At 37.7% G+C, this 21,918-nt stretch overlaps 1 protein-coding gene across 1 annotated transcript in view; it reads left to right on the top strand.

The window, feature by feature from the left end:
- The window catches only part of LOC101827880 (ATP-binding cassette sub-family A member 3-like), a 154,479-nt gene that overhangs the window by 124,700 nt on the left and 7,861 nt on the right, over positions 1-21,918 (top strand). Inside the window, 8 exon segments of the mRNA XM_040733185.1 lie at positions 6,032-6,251; positions 6,720-6,884; positions 10,787-10,974; positions 11,929-12,057; positions 12,276-12,470; positions 15,394-15,581; positions 15,959-16,129; positions 16,509-16,699. Of these exon segments, the coding sequence (XP_040589119.1) occupies positions 6,032-6,251; positions 6,720-6,884; positions 10,787-10,974; positions 11,929-12,057; positions 12,276-12,470; positions 15,394-15,581; positions 15,959-16,129; positions 16,509-16,699 (1,447 nt within the window).

Below are 21,918 nucleotides of genomic sequence, written 5' to 3'. Positions count from 1 at the left end.
TTGAAGAGTATCTCCCACTTTCTCTTCTAAGAGTTTCAGTGTGGTTGGAATTATGTTGGAGTCTTTGATCCATTTGGACTTAAGTTTTGTGCAAGGTGATAGACATGGATCTATCTGCAGTTATGCCAGCACCATTTGTTGAATATGCTTTCTTTTTTCCATTGTATAATTTTAGATTCTTTTTCAAAAATCAAGTGTTCAAAGGTGTGTGTGTTAAAATCAGGGTTTTCAATTTGATTGCATTGGTCTACCTGTCTATTTTTGTGCCAATACCATGCTGTTTTCAAAACTATAACTCTGTAATAGAGCTTGAAGTCAGGTATGGTGATGCCTCCTGGAGTTCCTTTATTGTATAGGGTTGTTTTTGGCTATCCTGGGTCTTTTGTTTTTCCATGTAAAGTTGACTATTGTTCTTTCAAGGTCTGTCAAGAATTGTGATGGAATTTTGATGGGGATTGCATTGAATCTGTAGACTGCTTTTGGCAAGATTGCCATTTTTATTATGTTGATCCTACCAATCCAAGAGCATGGGAGATCTTTCCATTTTCTGGTATCCTCTTTGATTTCTTTCTTTAGAGATTCAAAGTTCTTGATATACAGGTCTTTCACTTCTTTGGTTAACATTATCCCCAGATATTTGATGCAGTTTATGGCGATTGTATAGGGTGATGTTTCTCTGAATTCTTTATCAGCCACTTTATCATCTGTATATAATAGGGCCACTGATTTTTTTGAGTTTACCTTGTATCCTGCCACTTTGCTGAAGGTGTTTATCAGCTCTAGGAGTTCCCTCAAAGAGTTTTTTCGGGTCACTTATGTAAACTATCATATCATCTGCAAATAATGAAAGCTTGACTTCTTTCCTATTTCTATCCCCTTGATCTCCTTTTGTTGTGTTATTGCTCTAGCTAGAACTTGAAGTACAATATTGAAGAGATATGGAGAGAGTGGACAGCCTTGTCTTGTTCATGATTTTAGAGGAATTGCTTTGAGTTTCTCTCCATTTGGTTTGATGTTAGCTATTGGTTTACTGTACATTGCTTTTATTATGCTCAGGTATGTTCCTGTTATCCCTAATGTTTCTAGGACCTTTATCATGAAGGTGTACTGGATTTTGTCAAAGGCTTTTTCAGCATCTAGTGAGATGATCATGTGGTTTTTCTTTCGCAGTTTGTTTATATGGTGGATACATTGATAGATTTTCTAATGTTGAACCATCCCTGCATTCCTGGGATGAAGCCTACTTGAACATGGTGGATGATTTTTCTGATTTGCTCTTGGATCTGATTTTCCAGTATTTTATTGAGTATTTATGTATCAATGTTCATAAGGGATATTGGTTTGAAGTTCTCTTAGTTATGTTTTTATGTGGCTTGGGTATCAATGTTAATGAAGCCTCATAGAAAGAGTTTGGCAAAGACCCTTCTGCTTCTATTTAGTGGAATACTTTGAGAAGAATTGCAATAAGCTGTTATTTAAATTTCTGGTAGAATTCTGCACTAGGGCCATCTGGCCCTGGCCTTTTTTTTTTTTTTTTTTTGGTTGGGAGATTTTGATAATTGCATGTATTTCCCTAGGGATTATAGGTCTGTTTAAATTGCTTATCTGTTCTTGATTTAATTTTGGCAAGTGATATCTATCCCGAAAATTGTCCATTTCCTTTTAATTTCGAATTTTGTGAAGTACAGGTTTTCAAAGTATGACCTGATTATTCTCTGAATTTCCTCAGAGTCCGTTGTTATGTCCCCCTTTTCATTTCTGATTTTGTTAATTTGAATGTTCACTCTCTGCTGTTTGGTAAGTTGGGACAAAGGTTCATCTTGTTGATTTTCTCAAAGAAGCAACGCTTCGTTGCATTGATTCTTTGTATTGTATTGATTCCTAGCTTCTACTTTATTGATTTCAGCCCTCAGTTTGATTATTTCCTGGCGTCTACTCCTCCTGGGTGAGTTTGCTTCTTTTTGTTCTAGAGCTTTCAGTTGTGCTATTAATTCTCTAGTGTGACTGTTCTCCAGTTTCTTCATGTGGCCACTTAGTGCTATGAACTTTCCTCTCGGCACTGCTTTCAGAGTGTCCCATAAGTTTGGGTATGTTGTGTCTTCATTCTCATTGAATTCCAGGAAGTCTTTAATTTCTTTTTTTATTTCTTCCTTTACCCAGGGATGGTGCAATTGTGCATTGTTCAATTTCCATGAGTTTGTAGGGTTTCCGCGATTTGTGTTATTGTTGAATTCTAATTTTAACACATGGTGGTCTGATAAGATACAGGGGTTTATTCCAATTTTTTTTGTATCTGTGGAGGTTTGCTATGTTTCCTATTATGTAGTCAATTTTAGAGAAGGTTCCATGTGGCGCTGAGAAGAAGGTATACCCCTTTGTGTTTGGGTGAAATGTTCTATAGATGTCTGTTAAACCCAGTTGGGTCACAACTTCTATTAGTTCTTTTGTTTCTTTGTTAAGTTTCTGTCTGGAGGTCTCGTCTAGTGGTGAGAGCAGAGTGTTGAAGTCTCCTACTATTAGTATGTAAGATTTTATGTGCAATTTGAGCTTTAGTAATGTTTCTTTCACGAATGAGGGTGCCTTTTTTATTTGGGGCATAGACGTTCAAAATTGAGACTTCATCTTGATGGACTTTTCCTTTGAAGAAAATGAAATGTCCTTCTTCATCTCTTTTGATTGATTTTAATTTGAAGTCTAATTCGTTAGATATTAGGATTGCTATACCTGCTTGTTTCTGGGGTCAGTTTGACTGGAAAATCTTTTTTCCAACCCTTTATTCTTAAGTAACGTCTGTCTTTGATATTGAGATGTGTTTCTTGTATGCAGCAGAAGGATGGGTTCTGTCTTAATATACATTCTGCTAGTCTGTTCTTTTTATAGGCAAGTTGAGCCCATTGACATTGATGGATATTAATGACCATTGATTGATGATTCTTGTTTGTGCTTGATTTATTGGTATTGGAGTTATTGAGTATAGGTTCTCCTCCCTTTTTTCTTTTGGTGTTTGGTAAAGTGGGATTATCTATTACCTATGTCTTTGTGAGTGTAGTTATCTTCGTTGGGTCTAGGTTTTCCTTCCAGCACTTTCTGTAGAGCTGGATTCATGGATACGTATTGTTTAAATCTGACTTTGTCATGGAATATTTTGTTTTCTCCATCTATGGTAATTGAAAGCTTTGCTGGATATAGTAGTCTTGGCTGGCATCCTTGTTCCCTTAGCATTTGTAGGACATCTGTCCAGGATCTTCTGGCTTTCATAGTTTCCATTGAGAAGTCAGGTGTAATTCGGATAGGTCTATTACTTGGCCTTTTTCTTTAGCTGCTCTTAATAGTGTCTCTTTATTCTGTAGGTTTGAAGTTTTGATTATTATATGGTGAGGTGACTTCTTTTTCTGGTCCAGCCTATTTGGTGTTCTGTAAGATTCTTGTATTTTCATAGGCATATCCTTCTTTAGGTTAGGGAAGTTTTCTTCTATGATTTTGTTGAATATGTTTTCTGTACCTTTGAGCTGTATTTCTTCGCCTTCTTCTATACCTATTATTCTCATGTTTTGCTTCTTCACGGTGTCCCATATTTCTTGGATACTTTGTGTTAGGCATTTGTTGGTTTTGAGTTTTTCTTTGGTTGATGACTGTATATCCTCTAATGAGTCTTCAACACCTGAGATTCTCTCTTCTATCTCTTGTATTCTATTGGTGATACTTGCATCTGTAGTTCCTGATCATTTACCCAGATTTTCTATTTCTAGCATCCCCTCATTCTGTGTTTTCTTGGTTGTTTCTATTTCAGCTTTCAGTCCTTCAACTGTTTGAGTTGTTTCCTTCATTTGCTTGGTTGTTTTTTCTTGGTCCTCTTTAGATTCTTTGAGAGATTTGTCTATTTCTTGAATTTTGGTTCGTCTTTTTCTCCATTTCATGTAAACTTTTGTTTGTTTTTTCTTCTATTTCTTTAAGGGATTTCCTTGTTTTCTCTTTGAGGGTCTCTATCATCTTCATAAGATAATTTTTAAGATCTGTTTCTTCTGCTTCATCTATGTAGTGCTTTTCAGGTCTTGCTGCCTTTGGGTCTCTAGATTCTGGTGGAGTCATGTTGGTCTCTCTATTGCTGAGTGAGCTCTTGTTCTGTCTTCTTCCCATCTCTTCTTCCAGTGGGTGCAGGTGGGGTCTTTCTGTCTCCTCTGGTCTCCTTCTTTCCTGAAGCTGAAGCCAGGGATGCTTGAGGGTGGGGTCTGAGCTGGGGACACTGGAGGGTGGTGTCTGGAAGGACTGATGCCTTTCCTGTGTGGGCGTGTCCTCTGGATGCCAGAAGCACCCCCCAGAAGATTGAGGGGATGGGTTATGGGTGAGGGGAGTGGTCCCAGGGGGATGCAAGCTCACCTAAAGCTGGGGACCCAAGCTCACCTGAAGCTGGGGATGACTGGCTACCATTCAATGGCAGTCTCTGGTGCATTGTTCACCACCCAATAAACATGGGCAAGAGAAGATCACCATCCTGTCTATTTTTAGAGTTTTCACTAATTTAGGCCTGATAACTAGCTCTACAATCTCTCCTCTATGCAAGATGACAACAGAATCTGTCAAAGCAACATCTTCTTCAAGCTTTAATACCTCCAACACAGCTTATTTTACCAATATTGTTATTGGCTATTTCCCCCCTCATTCAAAAAGTATTCCTTGGTAAGAAATGATGCAGTGAATCTGGTTTTTTCTAAATGTCTAATTCATTGCTATAACATTCCTTTTAAGTATTGAATCTTTTCCCACTGTTTTGAATACTGATTTTGTGCTGTAATAACTAACAATATCATTTAAGTATATTTTGTATTGTATAATTCTGTTCTATTGGTGTGTATTTAGTGGGCCACTCTGTGATGGCACAAAGGACTGAACATAAAAGCAAGACATCTACAATTGAGCAGTGTTCCAACTGTAATGTGATGCTTATACCAGCTTCTCTTAATTGTGTCAGTTTTAAAGTACATCTAATTATTTTTGTGCATCGTCATTCCCCCATTCCCTCTATTAATCTTCTTTTGCAGACTGTCCTCTTTACCATGAAAGGGTTTTTTTGTTTTCATATAAACTTTCAAAGCAGCATATTTCAAGAAAATCTAATTTCATTTAATTTACATTATTTTTAGTTTCCTATTTTTACTATGTTGACTCAGATCCTGTGTAACAACAGAGTATATTGCTTCTTATCCAGGAAAATTTAAGTGAACTTTGAAACCAGTTTTAATTGGGGCTTTTCTCACACTTGCTAGTCTTAGAGCAAAGGTGCCTCTAGGTTTCCCACAGTTTCCTCCTGATTTTACAGTCCTCTTTGTTGCTAGGGGAGGATGCAACCATAGTTAGGGCTATAAGATTCTTTCACCTATGATCACTGAATTCTCTTCATTTGCTTCCTTTAGATACTAGTGCTTGAATAGAAAATATTTCCTAGAACTACACAGAATTATAATTGGAGATTCTCAGTTTTGCCTTTCCTTCCATGAATTAGTGATGTTGCTAAATAATGATGCCATTGATCAGAAGGTTCAACTGTGTTATTTGAAAAAAATTGAAATTACAAGCTAATATGCAGATTTTTAAAAATGTCTTAGTAGCACTAGTATTTACTTTCCAAATCTAGATCACTCTAAATCTGTGTGCTCTTCAGTTCACTTTTCAATTGTAATTAAGAGTAATTGAAAAAGAGCAACCACCAGAAAGCACTCTGAACAAAGCAGCCATAGAGGAAATCCAAAGAAAAGTGGCTTATATTCTAGGTCTTTTTTCCCCAAGGAAAATTTGGCTTGACTTTATACAAATATAATTACTTTGTCTTTGATCATGGCTGTGGGAAAATGAAAGAGGAGCTCAGTTACTGTGCTCTTTGTAGTATTCTTGGTTAGGAGATAGTTCACCTGAGGTTTACAGTCTATAGCTTAAAAAATGACCAAAATTAGTAGCTGGTAATATGACCTATTAGAAACAGTGGCTATGCACAGTATCCTTCACCTTGCTTTTACCTCTATACTCTGTGTCCCAGGGCATATTCAGATTCTGCCAAGTGGATGCGTTTGTTGTGAGTTACAACTTTCTGGACACGATGCTGATTTTTATGCTGTATGGCTGGTGTGTTGTGCCTCTCACGTATCTTGGAAGCTTCCTGTTTCACAGTAGCACTACTGCCTACATCAAGCTCACACTCTTTAACTACTTTTCAACTATTTTCAGTATCGTCATTTACACTATAGTACAATTTTATGGTAAGAACACCAGACTATTTTCCCTTTTTCAAGATAATATAATAAGTAATTGGGGATGAAATAAAGAATTAATAACTGATAAACACTTTCCAATAATCTGAAAACCTATGATTTTGGAAATCAGCAAATATTTATTGAGTGGGTATGTGGGAGTTAGAGATGGAGGAAAAGGGGAGGAGGAAGAGAGAGAGAAAGGAAAATGAGAACAAAGAATAAAAAGGAATGAAAACAGATTCTAGGAAGTCACTGTTACCAAAATCTATTCTTCAAGTGTGTGACTAATTCTGTTATTTTTCCACAAGATATGTAGGTAGATATGTTTATCAATCAATGGTGCTTCCTTGAGGATTGTCTGATAGTTTCATAACTGTGTAAGAATGGTTTAATCACTTGGGGGAAGTTTGTTTTTATGAGGAGGTTCACTACTTTTCTAATAACTGAAGCTAATCTATTATCTTTTAATTACAGGTAGTGACTTTCCTAATTTCATCACCTACATAGTAAAATCAGCATTAATGATACTGCCTAGTTACAACTTTGCAATGAGTATCAGCAAATATTTTGATGACTATGAGGTGAAGACACTGTGTGCTAGAGAATTCAAAAGCATATATATGGATTGTAGTGAGCCATGTGAGTATTATGGACTCATCAAGCCACAAAAGCACTATCTTCCTTTCTCTTTCTACACTTCTACTAAGGTTATGTTAAGTAAGAAAAGCTTGGTTTTCTTCCAGTTGTATAGAATGAGATGCGTTGCAAATCGGAGGCACATTAAACCTATTCAGTAAAATGCCCCTTTTCATTTCTGATTTTGTTAATTATCATGTTCACACTCTGCTGTTTGGTAAGTTTGGATAAAGGTTTGACTATCTTGTTGATCTTTTCAAAGAACCAACTCTTTGTTTCATTGATTCTTTTTATTATTTTCTTTGTTTCGACTTTATTGATTTCAGCTCTCAATTTGATTGTTTCCTGGTGTCTACTCCTCTGGGGTTAGTTTGCTTCTTTTTGTTCTAGAGTGTTCTATTAGTTCTCTAGTGTAGCTATTCTCCAGTTTCTTCATGTGGACACTTAGTACTATGAACTTTCCTCTTAGCTCTGCTTTCAGAATATCCCATAGGTTTGGTATGTTGTGCTTTCATTTTCATTAAATTCTAGAAAGTCTTTGATTGCTTTCTTTTGTTCTTCCCTTAGCCAAGAGTGATACCAGTTGAGCATTTCTCAATATCCATGAGTTTGTAGGATTTCTGCAATTTGTGTTGCTGTTGAATTCTAACTTTATGCATGGTGGTCTGATAAGATACATGGGGTTATTCCAACTTTTTTGTAGCTGTTGAGGTTTGCTTTATTGCCGAGTATGTGGTCAATTTTAGAGATGGTTCCATGTGGTGCTGAGAAGAAGGTATATTCTTTTGTGTTTGGGTGGAATGTTCTATAGATGTCTGTTAAACCCAATTGGGTCATAACTTCTGTTAGTTCCTTTGCTTTTTTGGTTAAGTTTCTGTCTGATAGTCCTGTCTAGTAGTGAGAGTGGGGTGTTGAAGTCTCCCACTATAAGTGTGTGGGGTTTAATGTGTGAATTGAGTTATATTAATGTTTCTTTAATGAATGTGGGTCCCTTTGTATTTGGTGCATAGATGTTGAGAATTGAGACTTCATCTTGATGGATTTTTCTTGTGATGAATATGAAATGACCCTATTCCTCTATTTTGATTAATTTTAGTTTGAAGTCTAATTTGTTAGATATTAGGATAACTACACCAGCTTGCTTGTTAGGGCCATTTGCTTGGAAAATCTTTTCCCAACCCTTGACTCTGAGATAATGTCTGTCTTTGAAGGTGAGGTGTGTTACTTTTACGCCACATAGGATGAATTCTGTCTTTGTATCCATTCTGTTAGCCTGTGTCTTTTTATAGGTGAGTTAAGACTATTGATATTCAGGGTTATTAATGACAATTGATTGTTGATTCTTGTTTGTTTTGGATTTGTTTTGGTGGTGGCATTGTGTGTGAGTTTTTCCCCTATTTCTGGCTTTTGGTATCTATTGCCTACGTTTTTGGGTTGGAGTTTTCCTTCCAGAACTTTCTGTAGGGCTGGATTTGTGGATACATATTGCATAAATCTGGTTTTGTCATGGAGTATCTTATGTTCTCCAGCTATAGTGATTGAGAGTTTTGCTGGGAATAGTAGTCTGGGCTGGAATCTGGTCTCTTAGTGTTTGTGGAACATCTATCCAGGACCTTCTGGCTTTCAGAGTTTCCATGGAGAAGTTGGGTGTAATTCTGATAGGTTTGCCTTTATATGTTACTTGGCCTTTTTCCTTTGCTGCTTTTAATGTTCGTTCTTTATTCTGTATGTTTGGTGTTTTGATTATTATGTGGCGAGGGAACTTTTTTTGGTCCAGTCTATTTGATGTTCGGTAAGCTTCTTGTAGTTTCATAGGCATGTGCTTCTTCAGCTTGGGAAAGTTTTCTTCTATTATTTTTTGAATATGTTTTCTGCACCATTGAATTGGGCTTCTTTGCCTTCTTCTTTACCTGTTATTCTTAGGTTTGGTCTTTTCACGGTGTCCCATATTTCATGGATATTTTGTGGTAGGGATTTGTTGAATTTAAGATTTTCTTATGTTGATGAGTCTATTTCCTCTAGTTTATCTTCAGCGCCTGAGATTCTCTCTTCCATCTCTTGTATTCTGTTGTTTATGCTTGCATTTGTAGTTCCTAATCATTTAACCAGCTTTTCTATTTCCAGCATTCCCTCAGTTTGTGTTTTCTTTTTTGTCTCTATTTCCATTTTCAGGTCTTAAACTGTTTGAATTGTTTCCTTCATCTGTTTGATTGTTTTTTCTTGACTATCTTTAAGAGATTTGTTGATTTCTTGTAATTTTTGGTTTGTTTTTTCTTCCATTTCTTTGGAAAGGATTTTCTCCTAGCCTATTTGAGGGCCTCTGACATTTTCATGAAGTTGCTTTTAAGGTAATTCTCTTCTGCTTCATCTGCGTTGGGATGTTCAGTTCTTGCTGGTGTAGAATCCCTGAACTCTGGTGGTGACATATAAGTCTTTCTGTTGGATATGTTCTTATCTTCTTCCAGTGGGTACAGGCGGGGTCTTTCCCTCCCCCCTCTCTCTCTATGTCCTGGAGGGTGGAGGGGCAAGACAGCTATGGTGGCTGATGAAGCTGACTGCTTTGTACTGCCTCCAGGTCCCTCTAGGGGATTTGGTGGCTGGAAGGGTCTGGTGGTCACAGGTTAGGGGACTTGAAGAAGGAAAGGTGGCCTAGAAGAGCCCCTGGCACTCACCTCTCTCGTTCTCTTGTTCTCTTGTTCTCTTGTTCTCTCGTTCTCTCGTTCTCTCTCTCTCTCTCTCTCTCTCTCTCTCTCTCTCTCTCTCTCTCTCTCTCCTGAAGGGTGAAGGTTGTCCCTGGGTTTTTACCTATCTCTATTTCTGTATTTCTCTCTTTACTTCTTACCCTGTGGCTTGTTGTGTAGCCGTGTGATTGGCCCCTGAAATCCTCCTCTTCCCAGATTTCTCCTGTCATTTATTCTCTCTGCCTGCCTGCCCCACCTATCCTCTCTCCTGTCTAGCTATTGGCCATTGATTTTTTTATTAAACCAGTCAGGTGTTTTATGCAGGCACAGTAATACAGCTTTACAGAGTTAAACAAGTGCAACATAAAATAATGCAACACATCTTTACACCATTAAACAAATGTTCCACGGCATAAACACATATAGCACATCTTCAACTAATATTGCACATCAAGAGTCTTTTCAGCAACTTGTGCTGGAAAAACTAAATTCCATATCCAGAACATGAACTTGGGTCCTCACCATATGCCACACACAAAATTTAATTCACTATGTACAAGTTATCTAAATATACAACCTCAATATATAGGTAAAATATTTACAGCATGAGATTAAGTTTAGTGAATGTGATGCTAAAATGCCCAAAGAAGAAAAAAACATACCTCATAACAATTGAAGACTTTCAGCTTCAAAGGGCTCTGTCAAAAAAGTGAGAAAATTGCACAGAGAATGAGGTCAACTGTTCATCAAATCTATGGTAAGATTGTCTCCTACCTGACATGGGCGAAAGAGCCAGGTGCAGCTTAGTGATAGAGCACTGGATATATGTCTGAGTCCCTGAGTCAACAACCCTCAGTGCCAAATGAAGAACAGGAAAGCTAGACGGAAAATAAATAAAAGATCAACTTTTATAACAAGTATAAATAACCACATCAAAGAAGATCAAATAAAACAATAAGACAGTTACTTATTTGCTATATCCTATACTTCTTAAATATAACTTAAAATTCATGTCGAGCAGGTTCATACCTATGAATATAGGACTTGGGAAGTAGAAAGAAGGTCAAGGATTTCAGATCATTTTCAACTGCTCAGCCTCAGCTACATGAGTGTCTGAAAAAAACAAAGACAGAAGTTTGATTTTCACCCGTATGTTCTACTATTGGGCACCATTGTGAATGCTGTGTTTTTAAAGTAAGGCAATTGTCTCTCTTGTGTCCTCAGATACTCAGAACAATGTATACGGCTTTGGAGAGCATGGGATTGGGAAGTTTCTAATCACACTGGCTGTCATGGGTTTAGTTTTTTTCCTCTTGCTTTTATTCCTGGAGACTGTTTCCTGGAACCTGAAGAACTTTGTCTTTCATAACATTATTTTTTATTTCTACAATAAAATCAGAGAAGGCAGGCAAGTAAGTGACTAACTAGACTTTAAATATAATTTAAAGAGAGTGCAACATTCAGCCAAAAATAGGAATTTATATTTGCTCATTTCCATTACTTTTTAAAGAAAATGTTATTTGATTACACTAAAACAGATCTGTGGCTTGTTTGAGGTATAAGTATCTTAACTTGGGTTCAGTCCTCTAGGAAATAAGTCATTTTTCCTGGGTTAGCTATAACTGAAATAGTTGTCCTTATGCTAGTAAGACCATACTATTCACTCTAAATAAGGTTTTTTATTCTTTGATAATTGTATACATTGTGTTTTAATGATATTCCCTCCTCTTCCCCAGCTCCTCCCAGATCCAGTCCCCATTCCATGCACACCCAACTTTGTGTCCTCTTTTTAGTTTTTTAAGGCCACTGGCTCCAATTTGTGCTGCCTAAATATTTTAGTCCGTTAGAATGTGCACAACCTACCAGGGGTCATACCCTTAAAGAAAATTAATTCTTTTTCTCCTGAAGCTATCAGTTACCAAAAGCTCCTTAGCTATGGTTGGGATTTTGCTTCCAGTCCCCCACTCCATGCTAGTATTTTTTCTGGACTGAACTTGTGCAGACCTTGTACATGCTATCACAAAACTGTCATGAGTTCATATGTGCACCTGCCCTGCTGTGCCCAAAATTCATTATTTCCTTGTAGTCATCTACTGCCCCTGGCTCTTACAAAATGTTCATAACAATGGTTTCATAGAATTGTGTCTTGACTCTCCTCATTGCCATACTCTTCTAACATGGAGCCATCTAGAGGTATGTTTGCATGTCAGCGTTCAAGAAGCAGGTAGAAAAGGGTCTTAGAAACTCCCCAAGTGTTGCCTCATATCTTTGAGATTATACCCCCAGGTTAGATTTCTTAAAGCTGTTGGTTTAACCCAGTTCTCTGTTGAGTGCCCACATGTTTACTCCTTGTCTTGAAAATAAAGGCTGTAGTGTCTAACCAGGGAACCAAAGAAGATGAGGATGAAGATGTAAGTCAAGAAAGAAGGAAAGTCCTCACACTGTTGTCACTCAAGTCACAGGATACCCCACTGGTCCTTAATGAAGTTACAAAGGTAATGTCACTCACCGGCTAGCTGCCTTGGAGATTAAGCATATTCCCTGCCTGGAATTTACCGATAGCAGTACTAGTCCACTGCAGTTCTATAGAAGGCTGGACAGAAAGTACTTTCGTGAGATTGTCAGTTTGTTAGCTTTAGGAGACTGAGGTAATTAAGCTGTGGTTCATGACCAATGTCTCAGTACATTGTGAGGTTTTTTTTAACTTTCTCAGATTTATTTTAAGTGTCCTGTTGTCAAGGCTGTGAGAAATATCTCCCTTGTGGTCAAGAAGTCGGAGTGCTTTGGGTTGCTTGGATTGAATGGAGCTGGAAAAACTACTACTTTCAAAATGCTGACTGGAGAGGAGACTATCACTTCTGGAGTTGCGCTGATTGATGGCAATAGTGTCATTAAAAATCCAAGAAAGGTATTTCTCTTCTTAGCCACTGACTTAGTGTCTTGCTGGATGAGATAGATGGGCCAATTGTTGAGGAACAGGGGAGGGAAGCTAAGGACCCTGATACATACGTCCTCATTTCCTTGGAATGCCCGTACTGACTTCGAAGGAAGGAAAATATCCTTTCCTGTGAAATAAAAAATAAGTGTCTGCAAATAGATAAACTGGAGAAGAACAGCTCTTACATCTAACCCGCTCTGGCATAGATTTTGAACTGCAACTAGTTAGAAAAAAACTGTTTGCAAGAAACAGAAAGGATTGAAAGGACTCAGCTCTGTTGGCATGCAATTTTTAAAGAAAGAAAAGAAGATGGTGCCCAGGTTTCTGTGTTGAACTGAGGATGAGGGTGCTAGTCACCAAGATAGTCAATATCTTGAGAGAGTGTGTTTGAAGGACATTTGAATCTTGAGGTGTCTATAGATATGTCTAAATGGGAGCATACAATGAACAGTGTGAACCCATAATAGGAAAGTGGCATGAAGTGGAGGTTTATCAAAGTACAGATGACACCTAAACTGTGAAAGTAGATGAGACAGTCTGTAAGGAATGTGTACAATAGAAAGAATATGGACTTAATTTGGTAGATTATCAAATGTAAAATAAAGGAACTGAAGAAGAAATCATTAAAATTGGAGAGTTGGAGGGAAAATTTGGATGAAATTTTCTCTCTCAAGCCAGATGAGAAATAAACTTTCAAGAAGGAAATTGACTGGTGTTCCTGAACATTTTCAACCCATAAAGTGTCCATTGGTGTTCTCTGAAGCCTAGTACAGTGGTGTGGTACATAGACAAGCCAGGTTGTGGAGATAAAATGTTTCAAGAAAGCTGCATGTGCAACCAAGAGAAAGTGAGGAGTTACACCTGGGGTGTCTGTTGATAATGAAGACAGAGCTGTAACTTAGCAACTAGAGTATGCTTACCTCAAGACAGGACAGAGTCTTAAAATGTATTGCAACAAAAACTGAACAAAGATGATACTTAAGGAACAAGTGAAAACAATGTAAGTGGTTTACAGCTAGCAAATCTGAGTTCTTGCCCCTAACTTTGCTTCATTCCTTCCTGAGTACCAAAAGGAGTAATCCCTTTACCATTCTACAAACATCCTTTATATACAGTCAACTACAAAGGTCTGTTTTCGTTTTACTGGAGAAATAGTTCTGTGTCATACACCATCTTCTCCACCTCACCAAACTGCTTTCTCTGAATATGAATATGCGCACTGGCAATGTGTGACTGTCCCCTTGCACTTTCCACAGCAGACTCTTTGACTAGTCTTTGCCATTTTTTTAGTGTGGTCCATTTTTTTCAAATGCTATTTGAGCAGTTCTTTTTTTCCCTTCTTATGAGTGAAATTTTATAACTTTAGGAAATATTTAAAAGATACCAGTTTCCTTTCCTATATAGTCTACTTGTATCTTTTATACATTTCTTAACTGTCAACATTTTTCTTACTTATTTCTCTTACAGTTCTTCAGTTCAGAGACACAAAAAAAGAACATATTTGCCTGTTGTTTCTGGTCACTTCCTGGTTCTGTTTTCACAAATAGTCATCCCTTTGATCTGGCACCCCAGAGGTGCTGTGCCTCTCTTCATTTTCCTACATATTTTCTATTTGAATGTGTGTACAATTACACATGCTGGTTAGTTTATATTGTTTTGCCTTCAAATTACATCCAACCTCATGTTAATGCTACTTGATACAGTTTTTATTCCTGACATAATTATTTTACTTGTGTATACATATTCATAAGAATATACACATGTGTGGGTGTATACATGCACATGTTTGTGTTTGTAAAGGCCAGAGGTCAAGGTCAGGTATCTTCCTCAGTCATTTCTCCACCTTAATTGTTGAGACAGAGTATCTCACTGAAGCTGGGGCTCACCAGTTGGCTGAGTTTCCTGCCAGCAAGCCTTCAAGATCTATCTACCCGAGCCTCCTACTGCCATGCCCAGGTTTTAAGTGAGGGCTAAGGATCTGAACTTCAGTCCTGAGGTTCAAATGGAAATCATGTTAACAACTATGCCACCTCCCCAAACCTCAAACATAAGTTTTAGCCCAGGAATTTCCATTTGTTTCTTTATTGTGGTTTTGTTTTCTATGATTTTCTTCTTATTTAAATTATAAACATTTTCATTATCCTTATTTAATCATAGTTGTAAGAGTTTCTTTCATATTTTATTGATTATTACAGTATTGCAGTTATTTGAGTGCCAATTCATACTTTGCATACATCTTTTGCCAATTAATTTTAGATTATATCCTGGATATTATTAATAATGCATTGGGAGAGTTTTAATCCTGTTATTTTCCTTCAAATAATTTTAAGTATTTTACCAGACATTTGAAATGGCTAAATTTGCAGTATAAAATTTACTCTACATTAGTCATGAAGTGATATGTTGCCTTAATTCTTTTAGCATTAACTTGGCTAAATACATAAAATATATACTCCTTTATACTTTGTGTGTATATATTGATAGGCAGCTTATAATTCCTGTCTGAGAGAGAACTGATCTGACAAAAGTTACCTGACCATTGCTGTAAACAGAATACTTTAATTAGGATATTAACAACACTCCCTCTCCCTTAAGCACTCAAGCAAAGGCCTTTTTGAGGCACATGGTGGTAATATGCATATGTGTATATGCGTAATATATATATATAGAGAGAGAATTTCCAGCTAGTAATATTAATGCCTTATTTTACTTCATTGAATTCCATCCGTAAAGATGCTGGAGGCAACAGGACAAACCATTCTTACTAGGCGTTGTTGAGGTATCAGATTTCTTAGTAGTGTGAGTTAAACAGCTTCACATCTTGTACCTCATCCCTATGAGATGAGGATAGCTGTCATGTATCTGCCGCTCATTATTACTGTCTTTGATTCAGATTAGGTCAAGAATTGGTTACTGTCCTCAGTCTGAATCTGTGCTGAACCACATGACAGGTCGGGAACTACTGAGCATGTACTCTAGGCTGTGGGGGGTCCCAGAACAAAACATTAACGAGTATGTGGAAGCCTTTCTATATTCAGTGCAACTGGAACCCATTGCTGACCAGCTCATCCACACATACAGGTGAGACACTGTGTCATTGCTATTAAGTGACATATCCTGTGCTTCTGATGTTTAGAATCAATGTCTACAAAGCCCATTTCTACCTCTCTGGCACACGAAGGCAGTGACTGTGAAATAACCTAGCACTCTGCCAAAGCTCAGACATCAGGAAAACAATATATCCCACTTGGATGGTGTTAGCCTTTTGCATGTTTAAACAATCTTTGCACTAAAAAAAAGTCCCTATATCTCTGTGGAGATACACACACACACACACACACACACACACACACACAAACTTGAATCATCACTTTTGAGTCATAGTACAGAATTCTGAATGTACAAACAATCCTATGACTTAATGACATATATTACTCTTTATTCTTCACATTATGAAGTGGCGGAAACAAACGTAGGCTAAGTACTGCTATTGCCTTAATGGGAAAGTCTTCAGTTGTCCTCCTGGATGAACCATCTGCTGGCATGGACCCAGTAGCTCAGCATCTGCTGTGGGACACAGTTTCATGGGTCTGTAAGACTGGTAAAGCTGTCATCATAACTTCTCACAGGTAAGAGTCATTGGAGGTTTGGTTAGAAACTAGAAGGAGCTGCAGTGTGTAGGATGGAATTAATTGCAGCCAGGACTATGCATCAGTAAACTTACCTAAGCATAGGTAGGAGCTACAGAGAAGCAACTGTATGTGAACTTGCTAAATGAGAGCTCAGTTGACTGATGGAATCAAGAACTGAGAGAAAACATGAATTGGGTAATTTAATGAGGATTTAGGTATGTTCTGCTTTAAATTTCCAAATGTCCTCTTCCCAAATATGATCTTAGTGGTGACCATCTGTAATGCCAAGGCTTCCAGTTCTAAGTCTTCCAACCCTAGCTATTTGAATTTATTGTCTGGAAGAGTCTCCTCAGACATATTTTCTTTCTCCTCCTAGAATGGAAGAATGTGAGACACTGTGTACTAGGCTGGCCATCATGGTGAAAGGGAGTTTTACATGCCTAGGCAGCCCCCAGCATGTCAGAAAGAGGTTTGGTCATGTATACACTCTAACAGTGAAGATCAATATTGCTAAGGACAGAGATAAAGTTGCAGAGTTCAACCAATTTATTAAAACAACTTTCCCAGGTAACATAGGTATGATGTATTCATGACTACTATATTAAGTCATGTTCACTGTTCTGCTACAATTACAGTTTCCACTGAAATATTCATATTTATTGAACCCTTATACTAAGCTCATTTTAATGATTTCTATGAATTTATTCCTGATATTTGCTAAGAGGTGTTCTCTGACTAGCAGAGGTTTACACTAGTTCCTTGAAAAGAATCAATGAACTAACATGTAGAATTAATTTTTTTCTTTTTTCTTTTTCATTTTTATAGAAAATAGATTATTTTCTCATACAATATATCCTGATTACAGTCTCCCCTCCCTCTATTCTTCCAAGTTCTTCTCCACCTTCCCTCCCACCTGGATCCACTCTCTTTCTATCTTTCATTAGAAAATAACAGGCCTCTAAAAGATAACAATCATAAGAAAATACAAATAAACAAAAACCATCACATCAAGTTGGACAAGGCAAACCAACAGAGGAAAAAGAATCCCAAGAGAAGGCAGAAGAATCAGAGACCACTCTTTAACACACTCAAGAACACCATAAAAATACTGAATTGGAAACCATAACATATATGCAGCCCAGTACATACTACCTTAGTCTCTGTGAGTTCATATGAGTCTTGCTCAGTTGATTCAGAGGGCCTTCTCCTGATGTCCTCACTCCCCTCTGGCTCTTACAATCCATGAGTTTGTGGGGTTTCTGCAATTTGTGTTGACATTGAATTCTAATTTTAAGCCATGGTGGTCCAAAAGGATACAGGGGGTTATTCCAATTTTTTGTATCTGTTGAGGCTTGCTTTACTACCAAGTATGTGGTCAATTTTAGAGAAGGTTCCATGTGGTGCTGAGAAGAAGGCATATTCTTTTTTGTTTGGGTGGAATGTTCTATAGATGTTTGTTAAACCCAATTGGGTGATAACTTCTGTTAGTTCCATTGTTTCTTTGTTAAGTTTCTGTCTGGTGGACCTATCTAGTGGTGAGAGTGAGGTGTTGAAGTCTCCCACTATAAGTATGTGGGGTTTAATTGTAGTAATGTTTCTTTTATGAACATGGGTGCCTTTATATTTGGGGCATATATGTTCAGAATTGAGAGTTTTTCCTGATGAACTTTTCCTATGATGAATATGAAATGACCTTCTTCATCTGTTTTGATTAATTTTAGTTTGAAGTCTATTTTGTTAGATATTAGGATAGCTACAGCCGCTTGCTTCTTATGTCCATTTGATTGAAAAGTCTTTTCCCAACCCCTAATCTTGGGGTAGCATCTGTCTTTGAAATTGAGGTGTGTTTCTTGTATGCAGCAGAAGGATGGATTCTGTCTTCGTATCCATTCTGTTAGCCTGTGTCTTTTTACAGGTGAGTTAAGGCCATAGATATTCAGGGATATTAACGACCATTGATCGTTGATTCTTGTTTGCTTTGGATCTGTCTATGGTGGTGATTTTGTGTGTGAGTTTTTCTATTTCTATTTCTAATTTCTGGTTAAGTTAGATTATCTATTACCCATGTTATTTTGAGTGTAGTTAACTTCCTTGGGTCGGAGTTTTCCTTCCAGAACTTTCTATAGGGCTGGATTTGTGGATACATATTGCATAAATCTGGTTTTGTCATAGAATATCTTGTGTTCTCCATCTATAGTGATTGAGAGTTTTGTGGGGAATATTAGTCTGAGCTGGAATCTGTGGTCTCTTAGGTCTCTTAGTGTTTGTAGAACATCTATCCAGGACCTTCTGACTTTCAGAGTTTCCATGGAGAAGTTGGGTGTAATTCTGATAGGTTTGCCTTTATATGTTACTTGGCCTTTTTCCTTTGCTGCTTTTAATGTTCGTTCTTTATTCTGTACGTTTGGTGTTTTGATTATTATGTGGCGAGGGAACTTTTTTTTTTGTCCACTCTATTTGGTGTTCGGTAAGCTTCTTGTAGTTTCATAGGCATGTCCTTCTTCAGGTTAGGAAAGTTTTCTTCTATGATTTTGTTGAATATGTTTTCTGCCCCTTTGAGGTGGTTTTCTTCACCTTCTTCTATACCTATTATTCTTAGATTTGGTCTTTTCATAGTGTCCCATATTTCCTGGATGTTTTGTGTTAGGGATCTGTTGGACTTAAGATTTTCTTTGGTTGATGAATCCATTTCTTCTAGTGTATCTTCAACATCTGAGATTCTCTCTTCCATCTCTTGTATTCTGTTGGTAATGCTTGTATCAGTAGCACCTGACCGTTTGCCCAGCTTTTCCATTTCCAGCCTTTCTTCAGATTGTGGGGTTTTTTATTGTCTCTATTTCAGTTTTCAACCCTTGCACTGTTTGAATTCTTTCTTGCAATTTTTGGTTTATCTTTTCGTCCATTTGTTGCATTTTATGAAATTTTTGGTTTGCTTTTTCTTCCATTTCTTGCATTTTTTGGTTTGTTTTTTCGTCCATTTCTTTGAGGGATTTTCCTATACCCTCTTTTAGGGCCTCTATCATTTTCATGAAGTTGTTTTTAAGGTCATTCTCTTCTGCTTCATTTGCATTGGAATGTTGGAGTCTTATTGGTGTGGAGTCTCTAGAATCTGGCAGTGTCATATTTGTTTTTCTGTTGCTGAGTGTGTTTTTGTATTGTCTCTTTCCCATCTCTTCTTTTAGTGGGTGCAGAAAGAGCCCCTTACTGGTCTGGTGGTTAGGGGACCAGAGTTCCCTTTCGGTAGGTGCTAACAAGTCCAATACTCTGGTAGTTCTTCTATTCCTTGTCCTAGTTCTGGTCCTGTGGGTGGAGAAGAAGACCAGGAATCTGGGGTGCTTAGCCTCCCACCTGGTCCCCTTGGTGCAAGAGAAGACTTGGGATCTGGCGTGTTTGGCTCCCACCAGGATGGGAAGCTCTGTGGCCATCCCCAGTCACTGGAAGGCATTCCGGGATGTGGGGCCTTCTTTACCTGGATCTGCTGGTTTCCTGGTCTCGTTGTTGGAAGAGAAGACCTGGAATCTGGGGTGCTTGGCTCCTGCTGGGGTGAGAAGCTCTATGCAGTTCCCAGGCAATCCTCAGGCACTGGAATGCAGGCCCGGATGCAGGGCCTGTTTTACCTGGTCCCACTGGACCTGCTGGTCCCCTGGTCTGGTTGGTGGAAGAGAAGACCTGGGATCTGGTGTGCTTGGCTCCTGCCAGAATGGGAAGCTCTGTGGCCGTCCCCAGTCACTGGAAGGCATGCCGGGATGCGGGGCCTTCTTTACCTGGATCTCGGAGTACAGGTTTTTAAAGTATAGCCATAAGATTCTTTGAATTTCCTTGGTGTCTGTTGTTATGTCCCCCTTTTCATTTCCGATTTTTTTTTTAATTTGGGTATTCTCTCTGTATCTCTTAGGTGGTTTAAATAAGGATCTATCTTGTTGATTTTCTCAAAAAAACCAACTCTTTGTTTCACTGATTCTTTGTATTGTTCTCATTTCTATTTTATTGAATTCAGCCCCGAGTTTGATTGTTTCTTACCGTCTACTCCTTTGGGGTGTGATTTCTTCTTAATGTTCTAGAGCTTCTAAGTTGCTCCTATGAGATCTCACTAATTTCCATGTTTCATTCAGTAAAGAGTTGTTCAGTTTCCATGAGTCTGTAAGCTTCCTGTTGTTTCTGCTGTTGTTGATATCCAGCTTTAATCCTTGGTGGTCTGATAGGATGAAGGAAGTTATTGCAGTTTTCTTGTATCTATTATAATTTGCTTTCTGTGTTTGGGAGAAAGTTCCATGAGATGCAGAGGAGAAAGTATATCCATTTATGTTTGGGTGAAATATTCTTTAAACATCTGTTAGGTCCAGTTAGTCTTCTAGCTTCCAAATTTCTCTTTTTAATTTTTTTTTCTGGATGATCTGTCTATTGGTGAGAATGAGGGATTGAAGTGATTAACACTGTAGCAGTGTTTCTTTTACAAACATGGATTACAGTAGCCCAAAAGAGCCAGATTCTGGGCTACTTGAAGGGCTCAGTGAAAAAACTCCACAGAGTAGCAAATTTAGGACTTTTTTACCTGAAGGATTTCAGAGGAAAGAATGAATGGGTCAAGCATATGCTTTTTGTTGATGGTAGCAATCTTTATTCTCTCTTGATGAAACCTGTCATGTTGAATTCTACCAATTTCTCTTATTCTGCCATTCTGCTAATTTCTTTTAATTTCTGCCAGCTTCTTTGTTCTACACAGCTTATAAAGACCCACAAAATCTTGCAGGCATTCATCTGAAAGTTATATGTCATTTCTTAAGTAAATGATAGAAACAGAGTCATTCCAACAACTCACAGTTCAATAAATCAAGATAGTAAGAAAAGAGCACTTTCAGTTAACTCCCTAATAGTAGGCTGCAAACCACATCTGTAAAAGAAGTCTTTTTTGCTTATATTATCTATAGAGATAGCCTTTTAAAACTAAACTAATAAGAGAAATAAGGAAATTGTGTGTTGTATTCTATACTTTTGAGAGTATAAAACATCTTAAACATTTTATGGTTAGTGGTCTTAAAGATCAGGCTTTCTTGGACTGGAGACTGTTTACAAATGTGTTGTTAGAGAATGTAGCAGTCCTAGCTGCAGGGGCAGGAGCAGGGGTCATGACAGAGGGGCCCACTCAGCACTCTCCCAGGCACAGTGACATTAAAGGCATTTTAAAACTTAAGGTATATTTTTCTGTCCTGCATACTACGCTTGACCATAAAAAGGGAAGTTTGTAGCTTTTGCTCAGTACTGTGAAGTTAGTTTATATGTTTAACTAGCCCTGGCCAGTCTGGAATCTTCCTGTGATGTCTGAACAAGGCCATAAAACTGGGGTTACGAATCTGTGCAGAGTTAATTACTGTCCTTTGCACTGCAATTAGGTTACTATTTACCTTGTCTCAACAAATCACATAGCTGGCTACATGTCCTTGTAAATAAGATTTTGTTTTTCTGTGAATAGTTTATCTTAAAGCCCAATTAGTAAAGCAGCTGGTCTGATCTAAAAGCTACTTTAAAGTTCTGTATCACTGGATAGTGTAAGGTGGTAATCTTGGCATCTGGGGAATTACAGCTGTTTTCTTAAGCTGTGCTCTAAGACAACTCTTAATGAAAACTTGTAACTCCTGACTTGGACAGCATCTCTTTGTATTTATTTTATTCATCAAAACTCTATATAGGTCAACAATATTAATGTTAAACAATACAGCTAAGGAAGAGCCATTTTCTTGACAATCCACAGATAAAAATGCCCAGTAGATTGGGAAACTATTCATGAG

Source organism: Mesocricetus auratus, unplaced genomic scaffold (assembly GCF_017639785.1).
Source record: "Mesocricetus auratus isolate SY011 unplaced genomic scaffold, BCM_Maur_2.0 Super-Scaffold_4256, whole genome shotgun sequence".
NCBI classification, from domain to species: Eukaryota; Metazoa; Chordata; class Mammalia; order Rodentia; family Cricetidae; genus Mesocricetus; species Mesocricetus auratus.
This window is presented reverse-complemented; position numbering and strand designations above follow the sequence as displayed.